We start from the raw sequence: 27,165 nt of genomic DNA on the forward strand, positions 1-27,165 counted from the left end.
CATATTTTGAACTACCACCATATTTCATAATCTTGTTTTGAGGTTGACTCAAAAACGGCAACTAATGCCGAATTACTATTTGTTAAAATGGTTATACAGAAATAATTTCAAACTTTATCATGTTATTACTTATATTCAAAATAATTACATCGTTTGGGTATTTATCTATATTAAACTCCAATGACAAATATGCGTTTTACTCGACAGCATTTACTGTTAGTTACGTGTAGTTTCTATCTTTTTTCACCAAAACTATTATCTGATATTTGTTGGTGTTCGTCAATTTTTAATCTCGAAACTTATCTAATGTTTTTATAGTTGTTGTGTAACAATCAAAGTAATATATGAAATATAATATACATAAGACATATTTATAATTATTGAGCAAGCATCGCTTATTAACATAGAAGCTTCAAAATACAGAAGCGATAACTTGAGTTAATATAAACAGTATTTTAGAGATAAACATTAATCTTTAAGTACTGGTATATATCCGGCAAAGCATGTGCTTGCAGTCATGATCAACAATGTGGAATTGCGCAGTAATCGTATTTGTTTTTTGGATTAGTTGTGTAACACCAAGGGACCTTTTCGCCGTCTGGATTCCTACAATAGTTATCTTGATCAGCCAGCCCACCAAACCGGTGTGTATGTGGTGTTTGTGAATCCCAGCGCTGACACGGGTCGCCTTTTATTGTCACGGTCATAGATCCAAAGTATTTCTTGCCTTTAGGATCATTGGTTGGAAGGCATTGCAGTGGAGGTGTTACTGTGGGTAGAAAAATAGAGTTAATATAAAGTAAAAGAAAAGATGATAACCAAATACTTCACGACTTGAGAATATTTTTGACATGCTCAAATCGTTACATATTGTTTTAGATGCACCAATTTTCTGGAAATTTTAACAAGTGTACTTTTAATTTACTGCAAGTTAAATACAAAAATTTATAAATATTCACTTCCTATTAATGTCAAATTTTGAAAAAAAGAGAAAAAGGACTCTTTTTCTTCTGGAGATTGCCAAAGACCTCTTAACGAGGACGAGTACAGAACGAGCACGCTTTCGCGCAGCGTTTCATTTGTATTGTGACGTTATCTTTTTGCTTGGTTGACGCCATGGCGTGATAGTTTCAACTGCAGATATTCAGCAAAAATTGTTGAAAATATCTCGTTTGATGCGTAAAAATAATGTTATATTGTGGAATAAAAATAAATATCTCGAAGTACATGTATAAGCTATATTTGGGCTCGGGTCGAAAACGTGAAGAGGGTTCAGCAATCCTAGCCCTCTGTCACGTTTTCTTAACCCGCCTAAATATAGCTTAATTCATATATTTCAAGACAGTTACCATGTATTTTATATTAATGACCCTTAATATGTGATGTTATATATTTTTTTATTACTTAAATATGTCTGAATGTTTTAATAATACTAAAAAGAACACCTTCTCCGCCTTTGTCAAATAAAAAATAGCTATTATCTGACGAATCTGGGGAATTGGGCATACAAAAATCAACTTTGATAAGACCCCTGGAACAAACCAGGAGGTAAAAAAGCTTTTTTTATTTGACAATTTGATGCCTTTTAGCAATAACTTTAATATGTAGAACAGAAAAAGAAATCCCTAGGGCAGAAGTTTTGAAAAAATGTAAAAAAAAAAAAAAAAGCAAAATTGATACATTTCAAGCAAAATCCCATAGGGTCCTATGTTAAAGATGAACAAACTTTGGGATGACCCCCTAAACAAACGGTGTGGTAAATGTCTTATTTTGTAATCTTAAAATAATAATTATATCATTAGAAAATAATGTAAAAAATTTCATCCAAAAATCTAGGGCAAAGCAAATTAGACCCGGCCTCGTTAAGGATAATCTAACGGACACCTTATACTACACCAAGCTCCAGACTTTCATTGTCTAGATCCACATACATGTACACATTTTAGTCTCGACTATTATGTAATATAATATATAGTATTATATTTTGGAGTTTGCCAAGTAATTTTGATCACTATCGGTATTTTAAAATTGCAACTAAATAGCATCTATTTATCATCTTTTTCTAATTGTAAAGTAGTGAATTTTGTTTCATTTTATAGTTAAGGGTACTCCACTACACTTAGATTTATACTTTTTAAGACATTACGTCACAAAATGGTGATTTAAATCTTTAGTTAAACTGTTTATATCGTACAAATGGCTAGTGCAGTGTCGTAGCTCAGTGGTTAAAGTATTGGGCTTCTGAACTGCAGATCTTTAGTTCGAGTTCGTCTGGAGCATTTGCTCATGTTTACTGAATTAAGTTTTCGAAAATGTAATTTTTCATCGAATATTGCCGATTTTTTTGCCTACTTGTGTTATATTATATTTATTATAATTAAGTAGTTTTGTGCTGATTTGAGAACATATTTCAAGTTGTAGTGAGCCACCTAAATTCTTAAAGCAGTTTTTATTGAGTAAAGATATTTTCAAATAGTTTTTGCAATTTCAAGTGGACTAAGAATGTTCTTTTTTTGTGAGGTTAATATGTGATTAGCGGAGTAAGCGCTGTAAATATATAACATTAAATATTTTGAAATAGTTTTTGCAATTTCAAATGGACTAAGAATGTTCTCATTTTGTGAGGTTAATATGTGATTAGCGGAGTAACCGCTGTTAATAGATAACATTAAAGTGTGTTTGATTTCTTTGGCATGTAGGCCAAAAAGGTTTACATATCATGGTTTTATTATAACGCCTAGATCACTTCTGACGTTATTTTGTGACGTATTGATACAATTTAAGAAAATTTACAGATTACAGATCTGACCAGGAATATCATGTAGTATAACTTATTTTTAACACATCAGAGATGTTGCAGATTTCTAGATACAAGACCAACAAGAAATTACCACAGTCTGAAATGTTGCACAGTTCCCAGCGCTTGTTCGGATCTGTAGTGTAGCACCAAGGAGCAGGTTCAAGATCCGGGTTCCTGCAATAGTTCTCAGGGAGACTGGTATGGGAGTGTGAATGCGGAATCTGAGAACTCCATGCCTGACAGGTTTTTCCGGATTGTGTGACGTGAACCTTTCCTGTATAATCATAACCTATTCTCGATCTTTTACATTCCTCCTCAACAAGACCTATTAGGTAAAACACTTTGAAATAGATGTGTGTACAATAACGACTCTGTAACTTTGTAACATATTTTGTAATTATTTTAAATATGATTCATAGGAAAGTGCATTAAAAAAAGAAATTTTAACTTTGATAAGACCGTGCAACCAAAATCACGTATATTTCACTAACCAGTTTTTTGTATCTCACATTTGTCGCCCGAGAATCCTTGTAAACAAGAGCAGAAGAACGAGGTTCCCTCCACCTTACATTGTCCTCTGTTTTTGCAAGGACTTGGAAAACATGGAGAATCAGCTGTTTTGGAAAAAAAGAAACCAACTTAGCCCTTTGAAAATTAGTTAGCCCTTTATATAGAAAATATTGAAAACAAGCCTTTAGTTTTTACAGACATAAACATTATCAACTTTCCTATGTATAATAATAGGACAATAAATAGAAATGATATATCGCATTCACAAATTAAACATTTTATGTCCATGCGTCGCTCATTTATTTTATTATACTTTCATGTTAAATACAGTAATCTGATTGGATTACCCGCAGTTGGTAATCCATTCAATTACCCTCAGTGTTAGCAACACACTTGGCAACGGGTAACACAACAAATTATTACATGCGCGTAAATTATGCGCGTACGGTTTGCTTTAAAATGCACTTCATTTCTATATAAAAGCAGTTAAATTTTCTTTAAAATTAAGACATTCAGTATAATAAAATTAATAGTGCCTGTTTGGGAGGGTAACTTTTGAAATTGACACCCCTCAAAAACCATTGTCAACCGACGCGAAGCGGAGATTGACAATGGTTTTCACGGTGTGTCAATTTCAAAAGTTACATGTACCCTCCCAAACAGGCACTATTTATATAATATTATATAATATCCACTGACCACAAGATGGAATTGCACAGTATTCTTTTACAGGTCCGGTATCTCCTTGAACGTAACACCATGGTTTGGACGAGTAGTCCGGATTTCTGCAGTAGTTAGCATCTTCCTCCATCGATACTGGCTGATACGCTAGTAGTATACAAACAGATTTAACAATATTTTTTGTAATGAAATATTGCACCCGCCTAGGTAATCTATTTAAATGCTTAGTGTAATGCTATTATGCGTAAATGTTAAGACACTCGTTCATGGAGAAACTCGTTTATGTTTTGTTGATCCCACTTAAACGAACATGAAAATATATTTCTTTCTTTTTGGTACACAATTAAATTGGTTGAAAATTTCATAAGTGTAATGTTGTGGCCGCGCATTTATTGAAAGTTTGGAATAATAACTTATTACAACATCTGCTGGTTTACACTGTAAGAGAATGTTTACAAAGAAAACTAAATGGATTTTACAAAACACATTAGCTCTGAATGATGAAATATTTGATGGGCAAACAATAATTTTGTCTTTAATCATTATTTTAATCATTATTTTCACACATACCGCCTTTCCAAGAGAGACATGTTTTTCCGTTCTTAGAGACATTCTTCTTTCCAAAGTAGTCTAGTCCCCTTCCTGTAATTACGCATTCTCGACTAATCTTCTCTGTTAACAAAATTACAAAATTCATTAATCCAGGGTTGGAAATTATAGCCCGCTCGACCGCCCGAGGCGGTCAGTTTCTCAGGCGGGCGGGGGCAAAACCTCAGATGACAGCCCGGTGGTCGGGTAAATTTTAATAGCCGGGTTCTATTTTTAAACCGAGTATTACTATTTTTAAATCGTTTACCTCTTTCATAAAAAGTACAGACGCTATTTATTTGTTAGGTATCGTTGTGAATTAGGTACGATGTAAAAAATGTAATCTATTCGCTCATTGGCCAATATGAATATCACAGCCAACCAGCGTTTGCAATATAAATTTTGTTCGGCAAGATTCTAATGAAGGTTAACGTGCGAGATGCACAAGTGGCTAGGATTGCCGATTCCCGCAAAGCGAACCATCGTTGACACCAAGGAAAAAAACAAAGACTATGATAAAAACAAAAGACGACGGACGATTGTTCCAAGCTGGAAAGAAGAGTTTAAATGGTTAATAAGTGATGAAACGGCGACGAATAGTGGGAAACTGTACTGTCAACAATGTAGGGGGGTATATGGACCCCTAGCCATCAGAAAGACTGCATCCGACAAAATAAAGCGATATGCAAATGGACCGTTTGTGGTAGGTTCAACAAACCTCAAGCATGATGCCCTTACAACGCATGAAAAGTCAGAAGGTCACAAATATGCTGTTGAAATTACAGCTTCAAGGAACAAGCCACAAGGCGAAAGTTCTGCAAAAAAAATACTTCACTCATTAAACAAAGCTACTGTTTCAAAATTAGAGAAACTTTTTCGAAATGCACATGCCGTAGCAAAGAAGTCTAGACCTATCAAAGATTATGTGTGGTTATGTGAACTCGATGAACAGAAAGGTGTTGATTTGGGTAGTACATACAAAAACCACAAAAGTTGTAAGGAGTTTATGGTCTCCATAGCCGAGGTTGAAAGATACAAGATAGAAGAAAAATTAGCTGAAGTTAAATTCTGCACAATTATGTCCGATGGGTCAACAGACGTTTCAGTTTCTGAAAATGAGATAGTGTACATTCATTTTGCTCACAGAGGTGTTCCATATTGCTATTTTCTTGGATTGATTGAATGTGAATCGGCAAATTCAGAAGGAATTTACAATGCCATTAAAGAGGCATTGCATTTTAAAAACATTTCTGTGGATAGTGTTCTTAAGAAAACTATTGCATTTGCTGGGGATGGTGCATCAGTGAATACAAGTCATCTAAATGGTGTAATAGCACATTTTCGCAGGAATGTTAGTCCGTCCATCATCATGGTCCAGTGCATGTCTCACAGAGTTGAGCTGGCTTATAAAGCTGCTCTGAAGGTAAGAGTATTAAAAAAAAATTTTTGATCAGTAATATACTAATTTACCTAAAGAAAATTATATTTAATTAAATTATTTAATTTCTTGTAACAGCTCAAAAGTTTTATGTACATTTATAGGTAGCACCCGTTTTTACCAAAGTACATGGTTTGTTGGATGAACTATTCAAATTTTATCACAAAAGTGCCAAGCAAACCAAAGATCTAAAAACACTTTCATTGCCCTGGGCATGTCCCAAAGGCTGCCAACAAGAATAGGCGGAACAAGGTGGTTGGGCCATGTGCAGACTGCATTAAAGAGCTTGTGGAAAGGCTATAAAGCTTTCGCCACACACCTTAGCCAGGTTTGGAATGATAATTAAGACATTTAGTTGTATTCTTTATGCATGTTGGGTTATTTGTTTTTAATTTTAATAATGCTATCAAAGTGACAATATCAGTTTTAAGATTTTTAATTAAATTGTACACCCATTTACAAGTTAGAATTTTAATTTTTGCTGAGGTTTAAAAAATTAACATGCAGGTTGCATTAAAAAGAAGTGGCCAGTCGGCAACACAGTCAAAGGCAAAGTATTTGGTCAAACTTCTGCGGTCTAAGGATGTTATTATCTTTGCCCATTTCCTGACTGATCTTGTTGGTTTTCTAACCCAGTTCTCCATGTGTCTACAAAAGAGAGCAACATGTTTTTATGAAGTCCATCAGGAGCTACAGTGTACCATTGCGAACATTAAGAAGCTCGAAAACAGGTAAATTTTCTGTATGTCCTTGCATGCATATGTGTTTACCCTTGCTGATTAATATATAACATTGGCAACCTTTCACTGTCTCACTGCTTGCTTGCACATTTTATGTATGTTTGTACTATATCATGCATTATGTAATCGTGTGTGTTCCACTTAGTCATAGCTTCTTTTATAACTTTCAAAGTCCAGTATAACTAAAACTACTTTAGTAGAGTGCAAGATCTAATCAAACTAATATTGGATGTACAGTTGCACAGCTTTTCTGCTTTCATATCTAAGCATGCCAGTCATTCACCTTTCTAGGCCTGGTCCTGAACTTAGAAAAATTGTTGATGCTGGAGATCAGTTTGGAGGGGAGACACTCATTGGAAACGATTTATCATCTGATCAAATAAAAAGAGTGTTGAAAGGTTTGACAGATAGTTTGGAGGGCAGGTTCAGTGATGTGAATGATGGAGTGAAAAATGCAACCAAAATTGCTGATCTCACATCTTGGCCTGCATCACTGGAAGAGGCTACTGGTATTAAACTATTAAATGTGTAAATTAAATTGAAGGACTAATAATAAGCAGATATTCCTTCCTGTAGCTTGCTTTTATTACAACAAATAATCAAAATTGGTATATCAGAATACACAAAATTATCAGAAATCATTTAAAGTAAGCTTATGGATAGAAGTGAAATTTTATAAATATTTCTAAATAATGTGATTCTTTTTCAATTTTGTAGATTTTGGTGATGAGATGGTGCAGACTTTGGTTGATCATTACCGCCAACAACTGCTGGAAAAAGAGCTTGATGTGGGACTCATTGAATCAGAATGGACAGTGTTAAGAAATGTTTTGTATAACAAGTATGTTTGAATTTACTAAAGTTAAGTCTTTATGTTTGAAATTTATTGAAAATTTCTTGTAAATTTTTATATTGATGAATTAAAATCAACATTACCTTTTATAGCCATAGAGTTCATGGACTGTCCTGGAGTACAGTAAATGATCTGTACATCAGCCGTGTTCCTAACATTCTAAGCCTAGTGGACCTTGTTTTGTCACTGCCAGCAGGGACCTCAGAGTGTGAAAGGGGCTTTTCTCAGATGAAAATCATTAAAAGTCAGTGGAGGAACAAGCTTAAGTCATCCTCAATGACTCTCTTGATGACAATTCAGCTTAACTCTGAAAGTGTAGCTGAATGGAATCCAGGAAAGTCTATATTTCATTGGAACCGAAATGCAAAGAGAAGACCCTGTTTTATGGAATCTAGGAAAAGGCCTGTTTCCATTCAGAGAGAAATCTTGGAATTAGATGAGCAGGAGGAGTCAGAAGAAACTGCAGAAGAAGCAGAGGGAGAAAGAGGGGAGAAAGAACACTCGGACTTGGATGACTCAGACTACACTTCAGACTTTTCAGATTTAGATGATGACAGTTGTGATTCCGAAGAATATGATTAAAACAAATTTACAATAAAAGCTTCATCTATTAGAAGTATTGTATAATATCATAAATAAATGAAATGGATTAACACTAACAACACTTCATTTTGAGTTTTTGAATTTTGACAATGTAATTTTATTATTGATTAAAAAAATTATAACATTTCATCAAATGTCTTGTATTCCTCGTCAATAATAAGATGATTTATAATTATAGAGATGAATAGTTAAAGTGCATAAAAGGATGTAAATCTTAAAAATATGCATTCTTTGGGTTATGCTTAGATATGGTTTCAAATACTGTGTAAAAGGTTTAAATTTCCAGTGGCTGTGCTACAAATGTATTTTAAAGTAACCAAGCCATAATTATTGAATGTTCATAATCATAACATTAACAATGAACAAAATAAAAATACCTAGATGAATTAAGCCATATTTTGAATTACTGCAAATATAACAATCTTCAAACTCGTGTTCTTCCATTACATACTTTTTACCAGAACTAAGGGACAGCAATCTTTTACAAGATATGTCAAACACTACTTTTGACATTTTATAAATATTAAAGAGAAACGAAATACACTGGAAGGAAGATAGTCCAATGTTTTTGCGAAACAACACGGTGTCTCTAGATGCCACTAAAATTAGGTTATAATTATGTTATGAACTTCTTACCACATTTTGGTACATCACAAAGCTCCCAACGTATATCAGGGTCCATGGTAAAACACCAGGGTCCTGCACTCCCGTCAGGGTTCCTGCAGTAGTTTTCGTCTTTAAACAGGTTATTTAAGTCGTGGGCGTGGGGGGTTTTGGAGTCCCACCTCTGACAGGGAATACCGGTCTTTGTGTTGCTAACAGTCCCTGTGTACTCCTTGCCGGTGAGGGTATAGGTACACTCTGTCGCAACTGGCAAATAAGCATATGTTGATAAACAATTATGTGTTTTATGAATAGACGTACTCTATGTATAAAAATAAAAGAAAAGTGTCATTTGGATTGAATAAGACTCACGGCAATACGGTACACTACACCAGTCCCAACGAGTGCCATTATCCATTGTGTAACACCAAGGGCTTGGCTCGTCAGCTATACGGCAGTAGTTCGACTCAGATGCCAGATAGGAGTACGCTGACATAAATGACATACAAGTAAGAGAAATAAACTGCAATATTAAGCACTTGCAAACAGCTTTCCAAAAATGATTTTTTTTTTTTAAATATAAAAAGGTTTATTTCAATTCAAACGTCACAATGATTACCTAACTGTCTGATTATTTTGGCGGTAACATCATTGTTAGCAATACAATGCGATATGTAAATACTTTTGAAGGATTTAAATTTCTTAAAAGTAAATATAAGAAATAAACAGCTTCAAAACACGTTACCAAAGGGGTTGGTTGTCAGATTACTGTTTTTAAAAGAATAATGCGACTTATAAATGTAAGCAGAGATTGTGTTGTAAGATAACGTTATCAGAAACAAATACAATTTAAAAGACTGTACACATTGTGCTCAAAAACGATATAACGTGGTCCCTGACGTCATACTAGAACATGATTTTTAAGAAAAATTTTCAATAAAGCAATGAACCGAAAAATCCTATTGTACCTTAATATCAAATATTATGACTTTTAAAGATACCTTATTTTATTGAACTTATTTGCATTAATTGTGGGTTTGTTCCTGATGTATGAATAATAATCTAAAACATGTCGTACCTGAATACACCTGATGAGGTGTATTAGAGGACCAGGCTTGGCATGTCACACCCTTCCTAGTGTAGTTTCGTGTCCCTGTATATTCTTTTCCAGCTACCACACAATCACTGAATAGGTCGGCCCCTGAGAATAAATATTAATTTGTTGCATCTAATATGTATAAGTACAGAAGACTTCGTTATGTGAAAAAGGAAGGTAGAACAAAATGACTAAACATGTTTTGTGTAAATTTTCAATATCATTCTATTTCTTTACGAAAATGTTCAATAACTTGAATAGAATGAAAAATCCCGTTTCAACTCTTATGAATTAAATTTGTATGTTTCCCCAATATGAGCAAACATGGATGGGGTAATGGTAATTTTTAATAGTAATCAAGTGTAATTATTAACAAATTTTGCTGCAATAAAAAGTTATGTATGATTTGCTAAATTTGCTAAATAGCATTTAATGATAATTCAATTAAATACTTTCCGTTGTAATTGACCCAATTCCTGTAAACAAGTAAATATCAAACTTGTTTGGGGAAATCAATGGCTTCATTAATATATTAAATAGTAGAAAATTAAACTATATCTTGAAAGTAGATGCTTGCTCACTACATGAACCAATTTCCCACGTGATCTCATCTAAAGCAACGTCACTGTCCCATGATTCTCCTGTTATGGCCTCAAAGGACAGCTGTAATGATATCAATTAAAAATATGATGTCATCAGACCATGTTTAAGGTTTATTTTATCATGATTAGTACTGTGGAGTTATCAGAATTTGTTGTTTGCTCAGTCTTTGTGGTATATGTGGGTGGCCCTTACCCCGGACTTTGCAACTTGGGCGATAACTAATCCTAAAGTAGTCCGTTTTGTGATCAGCTTCGGCGGATCACAGATGTATCTGTGTTAGGCATCCGGCAAATTTTACTGTTTGCGCACGCATTTTGCCTTGCACTACTTTATTTACTTTACAATGGTAGCTTCATGTTAGTCTTTAACTACATGTAGATTACTAAAACATTATTCTAATGCATTTGCCGTGAAGGTAAATATTTACACAGTTACATACATGATGAATCAAATCACGTTTTTCTTTACATGTGTAAGAATATTAATTGAAAGTATAATTCGCGTACTAAAAGTAAAGTCTATTCATGCCTTTCTATTTCGGAAATCAATAAAATGGTGCGATATATTTCATTTTTATCATGTTTACTGCATGGTCAGCAATGCTTTCGCGCTACATTTACTAAGCTGATCAAAGATAATACATGCCCATCATTTCTTTAAAAGGAATACTTGTTCAACATTTATGTGAAACCTTACGCATCCACAAAAATGACATCCCCACGTTAAAGCAAAGATCCAAGAATCCATATTAATTGGCCACCACCAAATAAATTATTTCACAGTCTCTTTAACAAACATCCGTTAATTCGTGACATTTTTCCCATAACGATATTAATTAGGTTTTGATCATTGCACAAGTTCCTAAGACTTACCCGTACTGTATAAATGACCTTCACTTCAGGTGTCAGTTGGTCATTAGTACATTTATACTACTAATTACACCTTTAACATAATTACCTTCATTCCTTCGGTTCCTGAGACATCTACTGTCGCCGTCAACCAATCAGAACCCTGATTACCTTCCTTTGACCACAAAACATTTTTGACAGAGCTTGTTCCTTCGGCATACAACGTCAGTCTCTTCACAGTACGACCAAACATATTGTATGCAAAAGAAAGGCAACCTGCTTTTGCTAAAACCGATAGAGAAAGTTTAATGCTAGTGACGGATATCACATATTTACAAAAAATATGTCAATTTCTTTTAAAATTAAAAAATTAGATAAAACTTCTGTATAGGCTTGACAAAAAACAATCTTTCATCATATTTTCAATTGTGTAATACTTTATTACTGACACTAGTTTATGCACCTGGTAATGGGACACTTGTCTGTAGAATGGCTTTGTTGCCAGAAACTCTGGGTAACGACATTTCAGCATACAAGAAGCGCTCTCCCCTGAAAGCGTCCTCTGGACCTGTTCCTTCAGATATGGTGTGTCTCTTTTGAATTTAAAAGGTACACTTAAATTTAAAAAGCTGATGCATGTGCAGCTACTCTATTTCAAGAAGTTCTATGCAAAAGATGTTATTCACAAGAAAGAAAGAATCATTTAATACTGTTACTTGAAGAAATGAACCCATCAAAAACATTAGAAAGGAAAATCAAATATATCTCAAAATCTTCAGTTAAATTATGGTATTCAGTGAAAGGGACATTTTACATAGCCATTTTGAGCATGGAACGATACTTAAAAATCTAGATACAGAACTCTATAGAAACATAACTAATATATAGATATACATATGTCAAAATAAATATACATATATTGAAGTACACAAATTGTATTAAGGAATTTTCAAATCGTCTTCTAGAAAATATGGGTATATTTTACAATATCATGGATTCTCCTTTAAGCAGTTGTGTTTTAAAATTTTTTTGTACACGTTTTATAGTGTATATAATTAACAGTCAGCCAAAAACCGATGTAAAAAGATCAATAAAGCAGCATAATAAAATTTAACAATGCATGTCACATAAGCCATTGATCAGAACAGTCTCCTTTGTAACAAGATAACCAAATCTTTTGTACAACATATTTATTTTTCTATATTTCAGCACGTCCCTTCCAAATATGATATATTTTTAGAACTGAACATGAAGATGCATATGCTACTTACATTCTAATTTGTAATGTATTATAATGTGTAATGACTATTCAATATTTCCAAAATTTTAGGTGTAAAGTTGTATGTAAAACTCACGTTGAATTTTGATCAGGAATTTAAAATCAATGCGTAAAATTATTATTATTATTATTACTTTTAACTGCTACTTACAAAGCCTTGCCCCCATTCAAAATCATCTCCGTGCTGTACATTGTCGAAGAAACATTTCTCGAATCTTTCAAATGTACATTTCAGTTTTGCATTTTCTAGAATAAATAAAGGTATTTGAAAATTGTAAACAAAGCCATGACAACATATTTATTTTTACCAAATAAAAAGATCTTATCTAAAATCCATAAGCTGAGAAATGTATATAACAATAAAATTTCGGTAATCAACCCGTAATGCAATTTAATACAAAAATTTTCAATTTTTTTTTTTGGGGGGGGGGGTCTAAATAATAAAAACCCAATACATACAATAGAGGAGGATAACATTTACATCTATATGTTTTAATCATCGGTAATTTTCGGAATCTAAACAGAAAGTAAGCTATCAAAATTCTTAATAAAAAAAAAACACAAGATTTTGTTAACAGTTATAAACCTATGAAATAAGATTTCTAAAAGATTACTCTTCCTGCAAACAGCTAGTGATGTTAATATATAATTCTTACTTTTATATTGAAGAAAAACGAGGAATAATTCAATTCATTTTTATCTAATTAATATAAAGTGTCTGATTTACCTAAATTGCATCACATCAAATTTCATGAAAAAATAAAATATCAGATCGACTCACCAATAACTTGACCACACTTCTCTCCTGTGTAACCGGACTGACAGACACATTTATACTGACAAGCCTTAGTTTCAGTTGGAACACACACACCGTACACACAAGGGTTGCCTCTGCAGACTAATCAAAGAAAATATTCAAGTAAAAAAAATGCTTGCGTAATTCACAGCATGTTTTAATTTTAACTAAATGAAATATTATTGATCTAAAAGTTAATGAAAGTTAACTTTTGTGTTTAAAATACATATGTTTTCTCTGACGCTGTTTTTTTAATCCATTTATTTTAAAAGGTGTTTATATATATATATATATATATATATATATATATATATATATATATATATATATATATATATATATATATATATATATATAACGTGAATTAATAAGAATTCGTCTGCAGGTGCATTGATTTTAGACTAAGTCAATGAACTTTTTATGTTTTTTTCTTTTTTCAAAGTGCAATGATATCGTCGATATTAACGCACTTTGGAAAAAAAAGTTTAGTGTTTAGTAGAAAAAAATAATACTTTTATACAACATAAATGATTATTTTTAAATTGTTTCGTTCAATAGGCTATATTTAACGGATGTAAATTGTTAAATGAGATTCACTAGTGTAAACAAATGATCATACTAGCTACAAATTAGAAATTTAGTTCCATAATGCGTGATTTATACATATTTTTTTCAAAGTGCGTTAAGTATCTCGATAATGAAAAATATACTGATTTACCTTTATAGCAGACTTTGATTTTTTTCTTCAGTCCGTTAATTTTATGCTACATTTAACGCACTTTAAAAAAAAATCAAATTACGTATTTTTTTTCAAAGTGCGTTGCTACAATGAATACCTTCTCTTTCCTTCTCAAAATGAAGCTTGAAACCTTTATGCGAGGCTTTGTGCCCGGCGAATTTTGTATCCATGGTTACAATCATCAATGTTGGGGAGTCCACTGATGTAAAGAATTTTTCACCCACAATGTCACCACATCGTCTACAACAGAAACAAGATGTGGTAAAGGCTGCCCTTACTTTTTTTACCTTTTGATTTAATACAATGAATGTTTCTTTTCTTGTAAGCTATCTGTATTAAAGAAAATCGGTGGTAAAAAAATATATTTACATGTATCAGATTTGACTTAAAATTGTATATACCAAATGGTGGTAAACATATATTTAAAAAATGTTGATCTGTTTAAGTGTAATTCTCAAAAACAGCACAAACATGCCATTGCTAGATTTACTTTAGGTATAGATATTTTTGTAAATCAAGTTTAAAAGTCAAAATGAATATCAAGAAACATATAGTCCTTACTTTATACTATACTTGCTTTTGATCTGCTTCCTAAAGTATGAATACAGTTATATCTATTACTTTGGTAATGTTTCAAAATGAAACAAAAACAGTTGTTTAAGTGTAATTCTCAAAAACAGCACAAACATGCCATTGCTAGATTTACTTTAGGTATAGATATTTTTGTAAATCAAGTTTAAAAGTCAAAATGAATATCAAGAAACATATAGTCTTTACTTTATACTTTATACTTGCTTTTGATCTGCTTCTTAAAGTATGAATTCAGTTATATCTATTACTTTGGTAATGTTTCAAAATGAAACAAAAAACAGTTTTTTAATGTAAAGATATATTCATTGTAGCTGAAAAATGTAGAAAATAAAGGAAATCAATTCAATCACTGTATACAGGGTTATTTCCAACAGTGTAATGTTCACCCTTCTACACTTGCAAACAGTTTTGCCACGTCTCAAATTCGCCCAGACACCGTTGAGTTTAAAGAATGATAACTTGAGATATTGATATTCGCCGAGTCTCAAATTTGCTCTCCGACGACGAGGGCCAATGGGGCGAAAAAAAGGGAAGGATATTTCCCTGTATATGCACTTTGACATTACAATTGACCAGGCCCCCCCATTTTCTTTTTTATATATGTACTAGACATCGACCATTATGACAATACCGTTTAATAACATCTTACTCATTTGGTTAGTCTTTACATTATATTTTAACATAAATCTAGCAGAATACTAAGCCTTATTTAAATACCAGGATAATCTTAATAATTATTGTCAAATGACAAGAATATAAAACAAAGTTATAATAAGCAGACTTAGCTGCAGGTCTGCAGCTCTCGGTCTGAAAGAAATTCGGATTGACGACCTTGGAGCTAAATTGCCGCCTTTGATAAAAAATTTTGTATTTATTGCGTAAAATGGATTTTACTACCAATATCCTCTCTTTACTTGCATCTGGTATTCTTTTAAACACCATCATCTGGCCCGTAAAGTTAAGTGGTGCAGTTTGTTAACATGTTAAAATGACGATTCCCGAATCAATATAATTAACATACTTAATTTTCCGAAGTGTGTAGTGTCTTCACGAAGTACAGGGACGATATCTGTAGTACAATGCATGATTAATTCAATGGTATCAATTGTTTTCATTGAATTTGCGTAAAGATAATGTTAATTAGTCCAAAACTAGCGTACGTTTTTTGTGCGAAATAAGTATAATTTGTTTCAATAAATGGCACTAGAGCTCCCAGGTCGTTCATATTTTTTTTCAGAACGGGAGCTACAGACCTGTGGCTAAGCAAAACTATACCTCACTCCTGGCTGGCCAGGCAGGTTGTATTGAATCTCCAGCCAGTGGTAACAACGGAGTGTATCCGGGTTATAGGCCATGTGGAGGTCATCTATCGTCATCTTGATAATGTAGCCAGCAGGTGCCTATGGTTTGAACATCAAAGTACATAATGATAAAAAGTATAATATAACAAATCACAGTGACTATTCAAGAGGTCTATTTTTCCGTGATTGTAGATAAAAACAATTTTATGATATCGATAATGATTATATTCTGCAGACTATAGGGGAAACAAATTAATAATCTTACTCAAAACGTAGAAACACAGCAGTCATATGAAACAAAATATTCAACATTTATTTTTTGATAAAAATTGTAACCTTTATGGCCCATCTACAAATTTTGTCCTGACCAACTGGGCCCGGGTAATTTGGAGACGTAACAGTGATATCTTTATCTCGTTCTAGGGAAGGATCAGTTTCTTGCAGTTGTACAAATCCACCACAATCTTGGAAAAAGTAAAAAAAAAACAAGAATGTCCAACTGACTGTTCAACGATGTATCTAACTTACCTGACCAATAGTTTTCAAACCTAAAAGGTTACTACATGTACTGGAATTAGAATGGCATGTTACATTGTTTAACACTGCCTTTGACGAATAGACAAAAATGATAACAAAAGCACAGCTGACAAAAAACTACAAACCAGGGTCTGTGATGATTGTTTCACAAGTTGTCCCAGTAAATCCCATCGGGCATGTACATTTGCATTCTGCATTGACATAACCTTCGTTTTGACATCTCTGTGGAGTTTTACAGTGAGCTTAAAAAAATGAAAATTGTCGTTCTAGCTCATTGAACAAAAAAATTGATATAAAATATATGTATGTAATAATATTTATTTGCATTATTTCTTGATGTATTTGATACAAAATCATAGATATTTAACAGGTATAAATGATAACAATTTTATATTCATATAGTTCTATGTTTGAATACTTTTCTCTCACGCTTTACGATGGCTGTTATATGTACCTGTGCAATCGTATTGATCCAAAACGTCTTTGATATCGTAGAAGGACAGCAGCTGGTTGCTTGGAAAAACCAGAAAAAGCAGATTTTTATCCCTCAGTTCAACGGCATGACCCGCTCCATATCCCTGTTTGATATATTCTGCTTGTATTATTGCAATTAACAACAGGGAATGATATATAGTACAACCTATAGTAAGTAAACGAATGCATGATAACAAATGATGCAGCAGAACAATACTACATTTTGTTCGACGAACTGTTTTCTTAAATAATTGTTGGGAATCATTTAAATCTGAAGGGGTCAATTTTAATTGATTAAAGGTTTTTGATACTTAATTTTATGGATGCAAATTTTGTGAATACGTCGGTTTTAAGTTTCAGGAGGGAAGATTTCTTTCTAAATGACATGTAGTGAGAACAAACTGTTCAAAATAAAAAATCCACAAGAAAAATATAAAACAGGAGCAGAACAAACACGGACCTCCACAAACATAGAGGTAGGATCAGGTCCCATATAAGTCAGTTTTATGTTACAGAAAAAAAGGATATTTATTCTAAATGACATATGGTGATAACAAACAATGTTCGAAATCAAAGTTTAGAGAAATACAAAACAGGAACAGAGCAACAAGCATACATGTGAATAAGAGATCAGGTGGCATGAAGGATTGAGCATCCTCTGCTGACTGGTCACAACTGCCGTGTGCTCTTTGTCGTAATCATGAAGAACGCCAAAATCCGTAAACAATTAGCTAATTACCTATAGTCTAACAACAAGGCTGAAAAAGTATGTCAGCATGCAACCAAGTGGAAGATTTTATTTCCCGACAAGGTCGTTTCCTCGACCATAAAGCATACCAAAAGTCTTACTCCAATCGAGACTGTTGATAGTCCTGTTTTGTCAACTTGTCAGTACACATGTAGCATGCCTTGTCTTAGAAACTGTTCCTACGTAGAGCATACAGTCATTTCATGCATATCTTTTACAATTTAATGCTATGCTATGGTATGCGATTTTAATGATATGCTATGAGATTTGCATGGTATGCTATGAGATTTGTATGCTATGCTATGAGAAATTGAAATGAAGGGCTTAATGATATGGTATGCTATGCTATGCTATGGTATGCTATGAGATTTGAACAAAAACGCCTCCATACACAGAAGAGTTCCACACATTTCGAAGTGAAATAATAAGAAGCCAAAGTTCACCACAAATATATCAAATGAACATTTATTTTTTCGAATAAAAACATTTAAAACCGAGTTAAAATAATGTTGTATGTTATGCTATGATATGCTATAGTATGATATGACGAATGCGATTCTATGAGGTTGTATGCTATGGTATGAGATTCCAATGCTATGCTATGAGATTCCAATGCTATGCTATGAGATTTCAATGCTATGCTATGCTATGCTATGGTGTATGTTGTAAAAGATATGCTTGAACTGACTGTACCCTTGCTTACCGAAAATACTGATAGACAAACTCCATATGCAGGTGATGAAGGTATACTGCTACAAAAGTAAGGAAAGTTAACAATAGAAAGATTGGAGTCATTGCGTTTATCATCCAGATTTGTCGGTAGGCTACCATCAGTGTCCCTTTCCGGTAAAAGTGTTCTGTTTCACAAGTCATATATCTTTGAATCAATTCAAGTGCATGCTTTTACAAGTACGAGGTGTGACCTCTCGATAAAAATATAGCAATAAATACGCCAGAAGGCAAAATCAGCTTGGCTTGAGTGTGATTATTCTTTATAGCCGTAGCATAAAAAGAGGTCAATTGCAGGGAAACTAAAACCCACACTCCAGAAAACCCATGGCCAGCTGAACCCTGGTAATTGGTTAGAAAGTCATTAGACATTAAGTAGCAAATGCATGTCTCTCTGTGTGAATATAAAGGATATCGGAAGCGTCTAATTTAGTTAGGTGTTTTGTTTACTGCTACAATTGTGCTATCTATAGGGACACTTGTGATTTGCATGCCTACAGCCATGACCTTGCTTTTAGCAAAGTCCGACTCAACATGAATAGTTTCAGTCAGGTGTTTCATTTATTGTTACAATTGTGCTGTTTATAGAAACACTGGTGATTTGAATGCCTATAATCAGGACTTTATTTTTAGCAAAGTCCGACTCGACATGAATAATTTTATGTTAAGTTTTAATGAAAATGAAGACCTAGTATACGATTTCAGAGCATCGTTCTAGTAATTCATTATTAATGCCTTCATCATTTATTTGTTCCTTGTATTTTACAGTTTTAAAATAAATAAGTCTCTGACCATTTTTTAAATCATGGAAAAAGAAATCTCATAACCTATATATTTTTTGTCACTGTATTACTAAATCTGATTTGTGTCAGCAATTGTTTACGATTCAAGAAGTGCATCATAGCAAACAATAAAGGAAAAGGTTTCCCCAATTACTAGAATCACTAAAAGAGCTAAAATTAGATAATTGCAACTATTGACTAATGAAGGTTATAATTACCTTTCCTGTTACTATGAAGCACAAAAAAATAGTCTTGCAGTAAAATACTTACATATTGCATTATACTCCCGATATCATAGGGGTTTCTGTTGTACGTAAGTCGTCGATGATAGTTGTACTGATTCTTTTGATCGATCCTGTCCCATCTAATTTGTACATACCGATCGCGATCACTTCGAGTATGTTCATGCCTCTGCCCTATTCGATGTAACATTTCATGAACTGCCACACCCACCTATTGAATAAATGTATGTACTTCTTATTTATGATTATACATGTAATTGCTCTTATTTTGTTAAATAGTAGTATTTTCAATATTTACACAACATTTAATGAATAGACACTAAAATAGTTTTGTCTTCAGTTAAAACACATTCAATGCGTGAAAGATGCATTTTGAATTAGGAAAAAGAAACTTCATAAAACATATTACATCAATAGAAAATTAAGTAATATTTAAGATACAGATTTGTATCATTTATTGTTGGACAAAGAAATCAGTTAAAAGAGCCAAGAATTAAAAAAAAAATTATTAGATGGTTGAAATCTCTGGAGAGAAAACGAAGTTACACGTACTTCATATGGCTTGTAGTTTATTTTATAATTCGATATTATAACAAAGAGTTTGTTTCATTCTTAATGATTACCGATCCACAGCCTGGCTCCATCAAGTTGATTATATGCTCACCGTCACCAGAGAATCCAACACCAGAACTACAGCTTGTTCGACTATGATAGGAAAAAGTGATTTCAATAATTTAATATTAAAGTCTTAAAATACTGTTTAAATAGAGAAATAGTTAAACTATGAGATCCCTAGTTTTAAAATGACATTTGTTAAATCTAATTTGGTTATTGACAAACGTATTTGGAAGATATTATGTAGACAAGTAATTTTGTAAAGCATCTACACTTTCAATGTTCATTTTCAAAATCAAAATTTAGAATACATCAATTAAATACATGTAAAATATGTTTACAAAAATGTGTCGGTAAAATTTTTTTGCCCCAAAAATAAAGTATTATAAAGAATTTTAAAAAAAAAAGTGTGGAAGTAAGTTTAAATCTTAATATTTACATTTGCAAGTATGTTTCCTTATATGAACCTTAAAGGGGCATGGTCATGATTTTGGTCAAAAATTATTTTTTCGATTTTAATGTTTATAATGCTTCAGTAAGGCATTTTTAATAGGCAACCGAAATTTGAGTGTCATTTGTTGAGATATAAGCGAGTTACAGAGCTTATAATTCCTCGCCATGTAAACAAAGCTTTTGTTTACATTTTGAATGTTGAAGTGAAAATTACAGTTTTAGACCTTAAATAAATGTGGCAATCGTTAGGAACTTTTTATTTATGCATAAATGAATAAGAATATATACAAATCATCTTGAAAAAGATTTTTTACTGGTATGTTGAACCTATGTAAACAAAAACAGGGAACGAGCCTTGTTTACATGACGAAGAATTGTGGGCCCTGTATCTTGCTTAAAACTCATCGACGGGCACCCAAATTTCATTTGATCATTAGAAATGCATTCATAAAGCATTGTAAATAATAAAAACAGAAAAATAAAATTTGACCAAAATCGTGACCATACCCCTTTAAGAATAGCAAAACGTTTCATTCTGTATAAACTTTTCATGACGTCACAATGGTAATGAAATCTCGGTTATTTCAACATTTCTGGACGATTTGTCTTTTTCAAACGTAAATAAGAGCAATAGCAATAAACAGCAATGTTTTGAGGCTTCACAGGATTTGATCACGTGACAAACCAACTTCATATTCCGGTGAACTTTTTAAATTGCTGTTTATTTCTTACATGTAATCAAAAATAAATGTGTAAAAGGTTATCACCACAGTGACGTAATGATATTGAAATAACGTCATGAATTATGTCTTATTTTGGTAAATTGGTTTTTCGTCTGGGAAACATCGAGAGCAGGCTTACTCAAGTATCATTTTTTATAATGATTTTTATCATTATATGAAGAAAAAACATATGTTAAAATCGTACTTAGCAGACATGCACTCTATGTTTCCGAATACAGAATATAAGGAAAAAAATGACAATAATTTTTATTTGTTTGCAAAATTGCAGAAATTGGTTAAGGTGACGTCAAAGATAAACAGCAAAAGGGCAATGATGATTTAAATCAAGATTACAAAGATAAGCATCCTCTGTACAATGATTAATGAAGATTTTATTCTCTTACGATATTTTCTAAAAATTGGTTAAAATTGGGGGCAGCCCTTTAACCATATCATATAAATTTTCTTTATTTCGTTTTGAACATCATTGGGTTTAAAAAGTAATGATTTCTAATGAAACTTGATACTCCCATACTTTCTGACGAGAGTGTATCCTTTGTGTCCAACTTCAGCTTCCACTTCCGGTGATCTCGGCTTCCACCGGATGCAGGTCAAGTTATGAAAAAGCTCGACCGCTTGTAGAAAATACTTTCTATTGGCAACTAAACAGTTTTAAACAATAAAATACAATTTCGTTGTGTTGAAAATCCGTTAGTTTTAACTCACTTTTCTTTTAATTTGCATTGAAAATTTATGCCCAGTATATACAATTTGCATGTATATAACAAGAATTTTTTTTTTACCTAACACATCATGACTACAATGTATTAGTGTTCTTCATTTTTAAGATTGTTCGATTTGTGAGAAATATTCATGGTTTCAGTCACCGCAAGAATTTTGTACTCACCTAGACTGGAATCTATTACAAATGGAACTATCCCCTTGGGCCAGTTTGGCCAATTTGGCCCAAAGTTTCTTTTCTTGCGTTTCTAAAACAATTTTTCAGATCAATTCAAAAAAAGACATTCTCTTCCTACAGAATTATTGTAACTGCTATATCATTTTAACAATAGCATAGACAAGATAATACAAAAAATGTAGGTAATAACAAATCAAACATATGAACCTCTTTTCCCGGCTCCCCTTCTTTATCTTTTTCTTCCTCTGTTTCGATTGTTCTATATAAACCCTCTGCTTTGACCCTTTTTGATTCCTCAGGGTGAAGTCCTTCAGGCTGGACAATTAAAGATTATAGACAATTATAGATTGTTGTTATCAATTAAATATTATAACACTCTTTGAAGGCATTGCAAAAGCTGTAATCAGTCATTCCTAAAACGATTGTTTTTAAAAAATCAAACGAATATATTTAAAAATATATTAATTGGTAAAAACAATCTATAAAATTTTATATATAAACAGTTACATTCCTATAAACTGTTTCACATTGCATTTACGTTCAAGATATCAGAATGAAGCTTACATGTTTTAGAACTCCGTTCTCAACAACTCCCATGCTTAGTAAAAGTTGCATATCTGGATCATCGGGGTCGACATCCTTAAATTAAGAAAAATGAAAGATTTTATTTCTGAGTGTATAATCGTTTTGAAATAATGACAATTTGGAGTTCAGTGACTAAATGTTGAATAACTGGTACATGTAGTAATGAATTAAATGTATGTACATGTATCTAATATGATATGGTAAGTTTATCTTATTGAAAAAGAAGAGATGATTCTCCTTTTAAAAGCATGGTGCATCAATCCTGGCTATGATTTTGTTAAGCATTATTTATTAAGGAACAATCATCCCTCCCTGACACTTCGTTATGAGGGTGTTTTACTGTAACTTCTTTCTTATCAAACTAAAAATGAGTAAAGAATTTTTCAAAAGACAGTTGTAAACTTTAAGGATAGCTGCTGTTGTATACTATATCACAACATAATATTCAACTACAACAACATACCTCATCATCTATAACACTTGCATTCTCGTCATTGTCACCTTCTTTTTTCTCATCTTCGTTATCTTCGCTATTCTCCCTCTGTAAAGAATGCAATAAAATAGCAAAATTGATCAGTTATGATAAAACATAAAATGACATTCAGAATAGATTATAACTAGAAATGAGGACGATAGCATGTTTATTTTACCATGAGACAGCAATGAATGCTGTCGAATGGAAACAATAATTGCTATCGTATACTGTGGAGCCAAATTTCAGTAGATTACTGAAGTTTTACAGGTTAGTGGGGACGTAATTTTGTGCTTTATCTTATTCCTAAAAAAAGAAATATGACTTTATAACCCTAATCTATTAATTCGTTTAGGACGTTAATTCGTGGATGAGAGATACCAACGAATCCTACGAAAATTAAGCCAACACTAAAATCTAATGAGCCCACAGTAGTCAGTAAATAGGTATATGCATTTGAATGTACCTTTTTTTAAGGCGATGCATTTTTCTTGATTGTAAACAAATCATAGATCAAAGAATTTGAATCGAATACCGTGAGTCAGATTACTGCAGAAATATTCCGAGTTTAAAAAACAAAGGAAAGTCAAATGTAATTGAATATTTTCGTCGCGAAAATTACTTGCCGCGAAGCAGCCCTTGTCGTATGGTTATTATAACAGTACATGTCTTACAAGGCTTACTCGCTAAAATTTGTCGTCGCGAACCAGTTGATGTCCACTGAAGCGTAGATTAATATCGTCGTGAATAAAAGTTGGTTTACAGTGAAGGAAAAAAATATGAACAAAATAATGATCATTCTTTTTCCCCAATCCTTTTTTTATGAACTTACAGGCTAGAAGTTGGAGCTAGGATATAGGTATCCTGAGACAGTTTAAATTCAAATTTGTTATTATTCATACATTATTTCAATCGAAAGTTTGAGCTTATTTGAAGTATGTTAACATTTTAAAAAGCAAGTGCATTTTAACATTACGTATAGTCATCTATTTTGATATACAAAATAGGTTTTTACTACCTAATGTAACATGTATATGCAAATAAACCGTGACAAATTGTCGTGTTCTCGTTTAATGTGTAAAACATTTTACCTTGAAAAAGTCGTATCTTTCCAATTCTCGCTCTATTTCTTTGAATAGTTCTCTTCTTTCACCTACAAAAAAATATACACGATTTTTTTTAGCTTGATAATATCTTATATAATTGTTATCCTATTCGTGAAACATTAAATTTTTGATTGGATCGGCAAAATGTTATGTAATTTTTCTGTAGACATTGCGACTATTTATCAAACCATTTGCTTGTGTAGAATATGCAAAGTGTCTCTTTTGTAAAAAAAAAAATAACAAAACATTTCTAATGACATTTGTATGGTTTGCAAAACTCTTTATTATGTTGTTGATGCATTTTTTTAAATGTATTTTTTGATAAGCCCAAATAATTTAAATGAAAAGATATTAAGAGTGCCCAATTGCAGTATGATTACATAACCGCATCTGCGTGCATTTTATAAAGTTTTCAAGGTGACAAACAAATTAGGCCGACTGCTTTCCAAAATCTGCTGAAACAATATTTTTTTTCATTTCAACGGTCTCAAAAATGATAATACTACAAGGTTTAAAAAACATAAAAAAATTAAGCTTATTCATAATAAAATACATTGAAAACAATCCCCTCCCGACATAAAATAATTTGAATTGACTGAGCGATTTTTTTAAAAACAAAAGGGATAGAAAGAAAAATGTGTAAACATAAAAAGAATCCCATTGTAAGCAAAACAAAATAGTCTCAAATCGTTCAAAATGTAGATTTTAATATACATACACTTAATAGTTTTTTGTTTTATTTTTAATATTATGAATTTAAAAGACGTTATCTACGGCATCGAATATATCAAAAAAACTTAATAAAATGTTTGATTGGCGTAGAATCTTTCTTCTATCCATAATCTCGGTAAATACTCATAACTTTAAAAAAAATCTACATGATTATATTACCAAAGCACTTTCTCAACCAATTAAACCTATTTCGCCACGCAATAGAGCATTATTTTTGCGTTAAATTTGCAAAATTATGGTGAATGTCACATTTTCCTTTATTTGTGGTTACAAATTAGCATCAACGTTACACATCTGAAAACAATTGTAAACTCTCTTTCAGTATTGCACAAATTGTAAAGGTAGGGTTATCATTTTCCCGATATACATGCACCTTACACGCATATGTAATTACAAGCAATAGAAAATATAAGTAAACGCAAACAACGTTGCAAGTGTTGTTAATTTTTGGATATTTTCACCTTGTTGGTTAAAAAAACAAAACTCTGTTGCATCGAGAGTTACATTAGTAAAAGATATTATTGTGTGGATAAAAAATTACATCGATAAAGACCAGTTTAGATATCCATGCAGGTTTTCTAGGTTTTTTTTTCGTAGATTGACTCAAATTGGCTGTTATATTGTTAACTTCTCCGAGAAAAAAAAATATTACTAATGTTATTACACTGATTTCACAGCTTTAAAAATTTTATTTAAATTGATCAGATATCTCTTTTAAGGCAATTTCATACTCGTAAAATTCTCTGATGAAAGTTGAAAAAAGAACTGATTTCAACTTAATGGACTTAAATTTCATCAATTGTTAGGAAAAATATATATGTCATCACACTTTTTAAGAAGTCAGATAAACATGAACTAGAGCATATTTTAGCATAAGAAAACCGTACTTTTTGGTTAAAAGTAAAATCTTTGTAGGCAGAAACTTGTTTATCTTTTTTAATTTTTTTGTCAACTGTGTTAGAAAACTAAAACTACGAACACATTTTAATATTGGTTGTTGGGATTAGAAAAAATTGTAGCATTCAGATATACAACTGAAAGAAAAGTCAGAAAAAGAGTTATTTCCCCTTAGCATAGATAAAATGTTTTTAAAAAATTGAAAATTTAGGATAAAATTTAGCTGCAAAAATATCTTGAACATAAGATTATTTCTAATTACATCCATGTGATTGTATTCTCATAAAGTAAATAAAACTATTTTGCACAAATTTTAAAGAATTCAAAGTTTTACAATAAAGTATGACATCACAGAACACCGGATCTACTTTAAACAAAACAAAAAACAAAAAAAATGAGAAAAAAGAACTGCCTTTATTTCTCTTATATTTTTTATTTCTAAGACAGCTATTTCTTCATTTATTCAATATGTAATGTTATAGAGTATATATATTTCTTGTTTCTACTGTTATTTTCCAACAAAACTATATTACATCTGTTAAATCAAAATATGTTAAATACCAAATAGTAAATAGAAAAAGAAAATATGTCCTTTAGCACATTTTAAATTAGAACTATTTGTTAGGATATCTGATGTTTTAGAAGGAAAATATTTAATGAAATTAGATCTTTCCTACATGAATAAGTAAATAAATGAAAACGGAATATTTTCTTACTTTAAAGCAAATTACTTTACTTTAATGATATCTTAATGCTTTAAACTCACCGCTTAGATAAGCATTTTCTGAAGACGGAATAATTAGCCCAAGTAAAAGCAGCGGAATCGCCGTGAGCAAGATTGCTCTCCACATCTTGCCGACTATTATTGATGCCCGCGATTAAGTTTAATTTATACTATTAACAAATCGACTGAACCGGAGAAGTTCAAGGATAGATATAATCGGGCTACATGTAGATTTCGTTTTAATTTTCAAAGTAAACATACTTAGGTGTCTAAAATCTGCATTTTTTTCCTTTGTTAATTTTTTGTTGCTGATTTTAGTCATTTAACGATGTGGAAAAATTGTCAGAGGAAAGTTACAC

The 27,165-nt window shown here is 32.1% G+C and overlaps 2 protein-coding genes across 5 annotated transcripts; one reads left to right on the top strand and one right to left on the bottom strand.

The window, feature by feature from the left end:
- LOC128172303 (uncharacterized) lies at positions 1-26,933 on the bottom strand. Its single transcript, XM_052838100.1, has 27 exons — positions 26,849-26,933; positions 24,439-24,500; positions 23,339-23,416; positions 22,855-22,929; positions 22,498-22,605; positions 22,279-22,360; positions 21,907-22,033; positions 20,205-20,286; positions 19,610-19,792; positions 17,061-17,184; positions 16,732-16,848; positions 16,406-16,533; positions 16,044-16,168; positions 14,275-14,417; positions 13,424-13,540; positions 12,794-12,888; positions 11,827-11,956; positions 11,473-11,648; positions 10,494-10,575; positions 9,895-10,017; positions 9,189-9,305; positions 8,850-9,083; positions 4,562-4,663; positions 4,010-4,138; positions 3,292-3,414; positions 2,892-3,125; positions 1-769 (listed from the first exon to the last, which is right to left on the bottom strand). Exons 1-27 carry the CDS (start codon positions 26,931-26,933, stop codon positions 522-524), a joined length of 3,429 nt encoding a protein of 1,142 aa, XP_052694060.1. The 3' UTR covers positions 1-521.
- On the top strand, positions 4,700-8,572 carry LOC128172302 (zinc finger protein 862-like). Of its 4 annotated transcripts, none has more exons than XM_052838096.1 (6): positions 5,878-6,002; positions 6,122-6,345; positions 6,525-6,748; positions 7,049-7,266; positions 7,475-7,598; positions 7,703-8,572. In XM_052838096.1, exons 2-6 carry the CDS (start codon positions 6,232-6,234, stop codon positions 8,190-8,192), a joined length of 1,170 nt encoding a protein of 389 aa, XP_052694056.1. In that variant the 5' UTR covers positions 5,878-6,002; positions 6,122-6,231; the 3' UTR covers positions 8,193-8,572. The 4 variants fall into 4 exon arrangements, 3 of the variants coding, with proteins under 3 accessions (XP_052694056.1, XP_052694057.1, XP_052694059.1); XM_052838097.1 differs by having other exon boundaries at positions 6,654-6,748; XM_052838099.1 differs by lacking the exons at positions 5,878-6,002; positions 7,049-7,266 and having other exon boundaries at positions 6,208-6,345; positions 6,654-6,748.
- Positions 26,934-27,165: the final 232 nt, after the last annotated feature.

The sequence above is a fragment of the Crassostrea angulata genome, chromosome 2, assembly GCF_025612915.1.
Source record: "Crassostrea angulata isolate pt1a10 chromosome 2, ASM2561291v2, whole genome shotgun sequence".
NCBI lineage: Eukaryota > Metazoa > Mollusca > Bivalvia > Ostreida > Ostreidae > Magallana > Magallana angulata.

Coding starts and splice junctions, on each gene's coding strand:
- LOC128172302 (XM_052838096.1), top strand. CDS start 6,232: ATGTCCCAAAGGCTGCCAACAAGAATAGGCGGAACAAGGTGGTTGGGC. Junction 6,749..7,048: donor ATTAAGAAGCTCGAAAACAG/GTAAATTTTCTG, acceptor TCACCTTTCTAG/GCCTGGTCCTGAACTTAGAA. Junction 7,267..7,474: donor ATCACTGGAAGAGGCTACTG/GTATTAAACTAT, acceptor TCAATTTTGTAG/ATTTTGGTGATGAGATGGTG.
- LOC128172303 (XM_052838100.1), bottom strand. CDS start 26,933: ATGTGGAGAGCAATCTTGCTCACGGCGATTCCGCTGCTTTTACTTGGG. Junction 16,169..16,405: donor TTTGTAGATGGGCCATAAAG/GTTACAATTTTT, acceptor TTCAAACCATAG/GCACCTGCTGGCTACATTAT. Junction 9,306..9,894: donor ACCTCATCAGGTGTATTCAG/GTACGACATGTT, acceptor CATTTATGTCAG/CGTACTCCTATCTGGCATCT.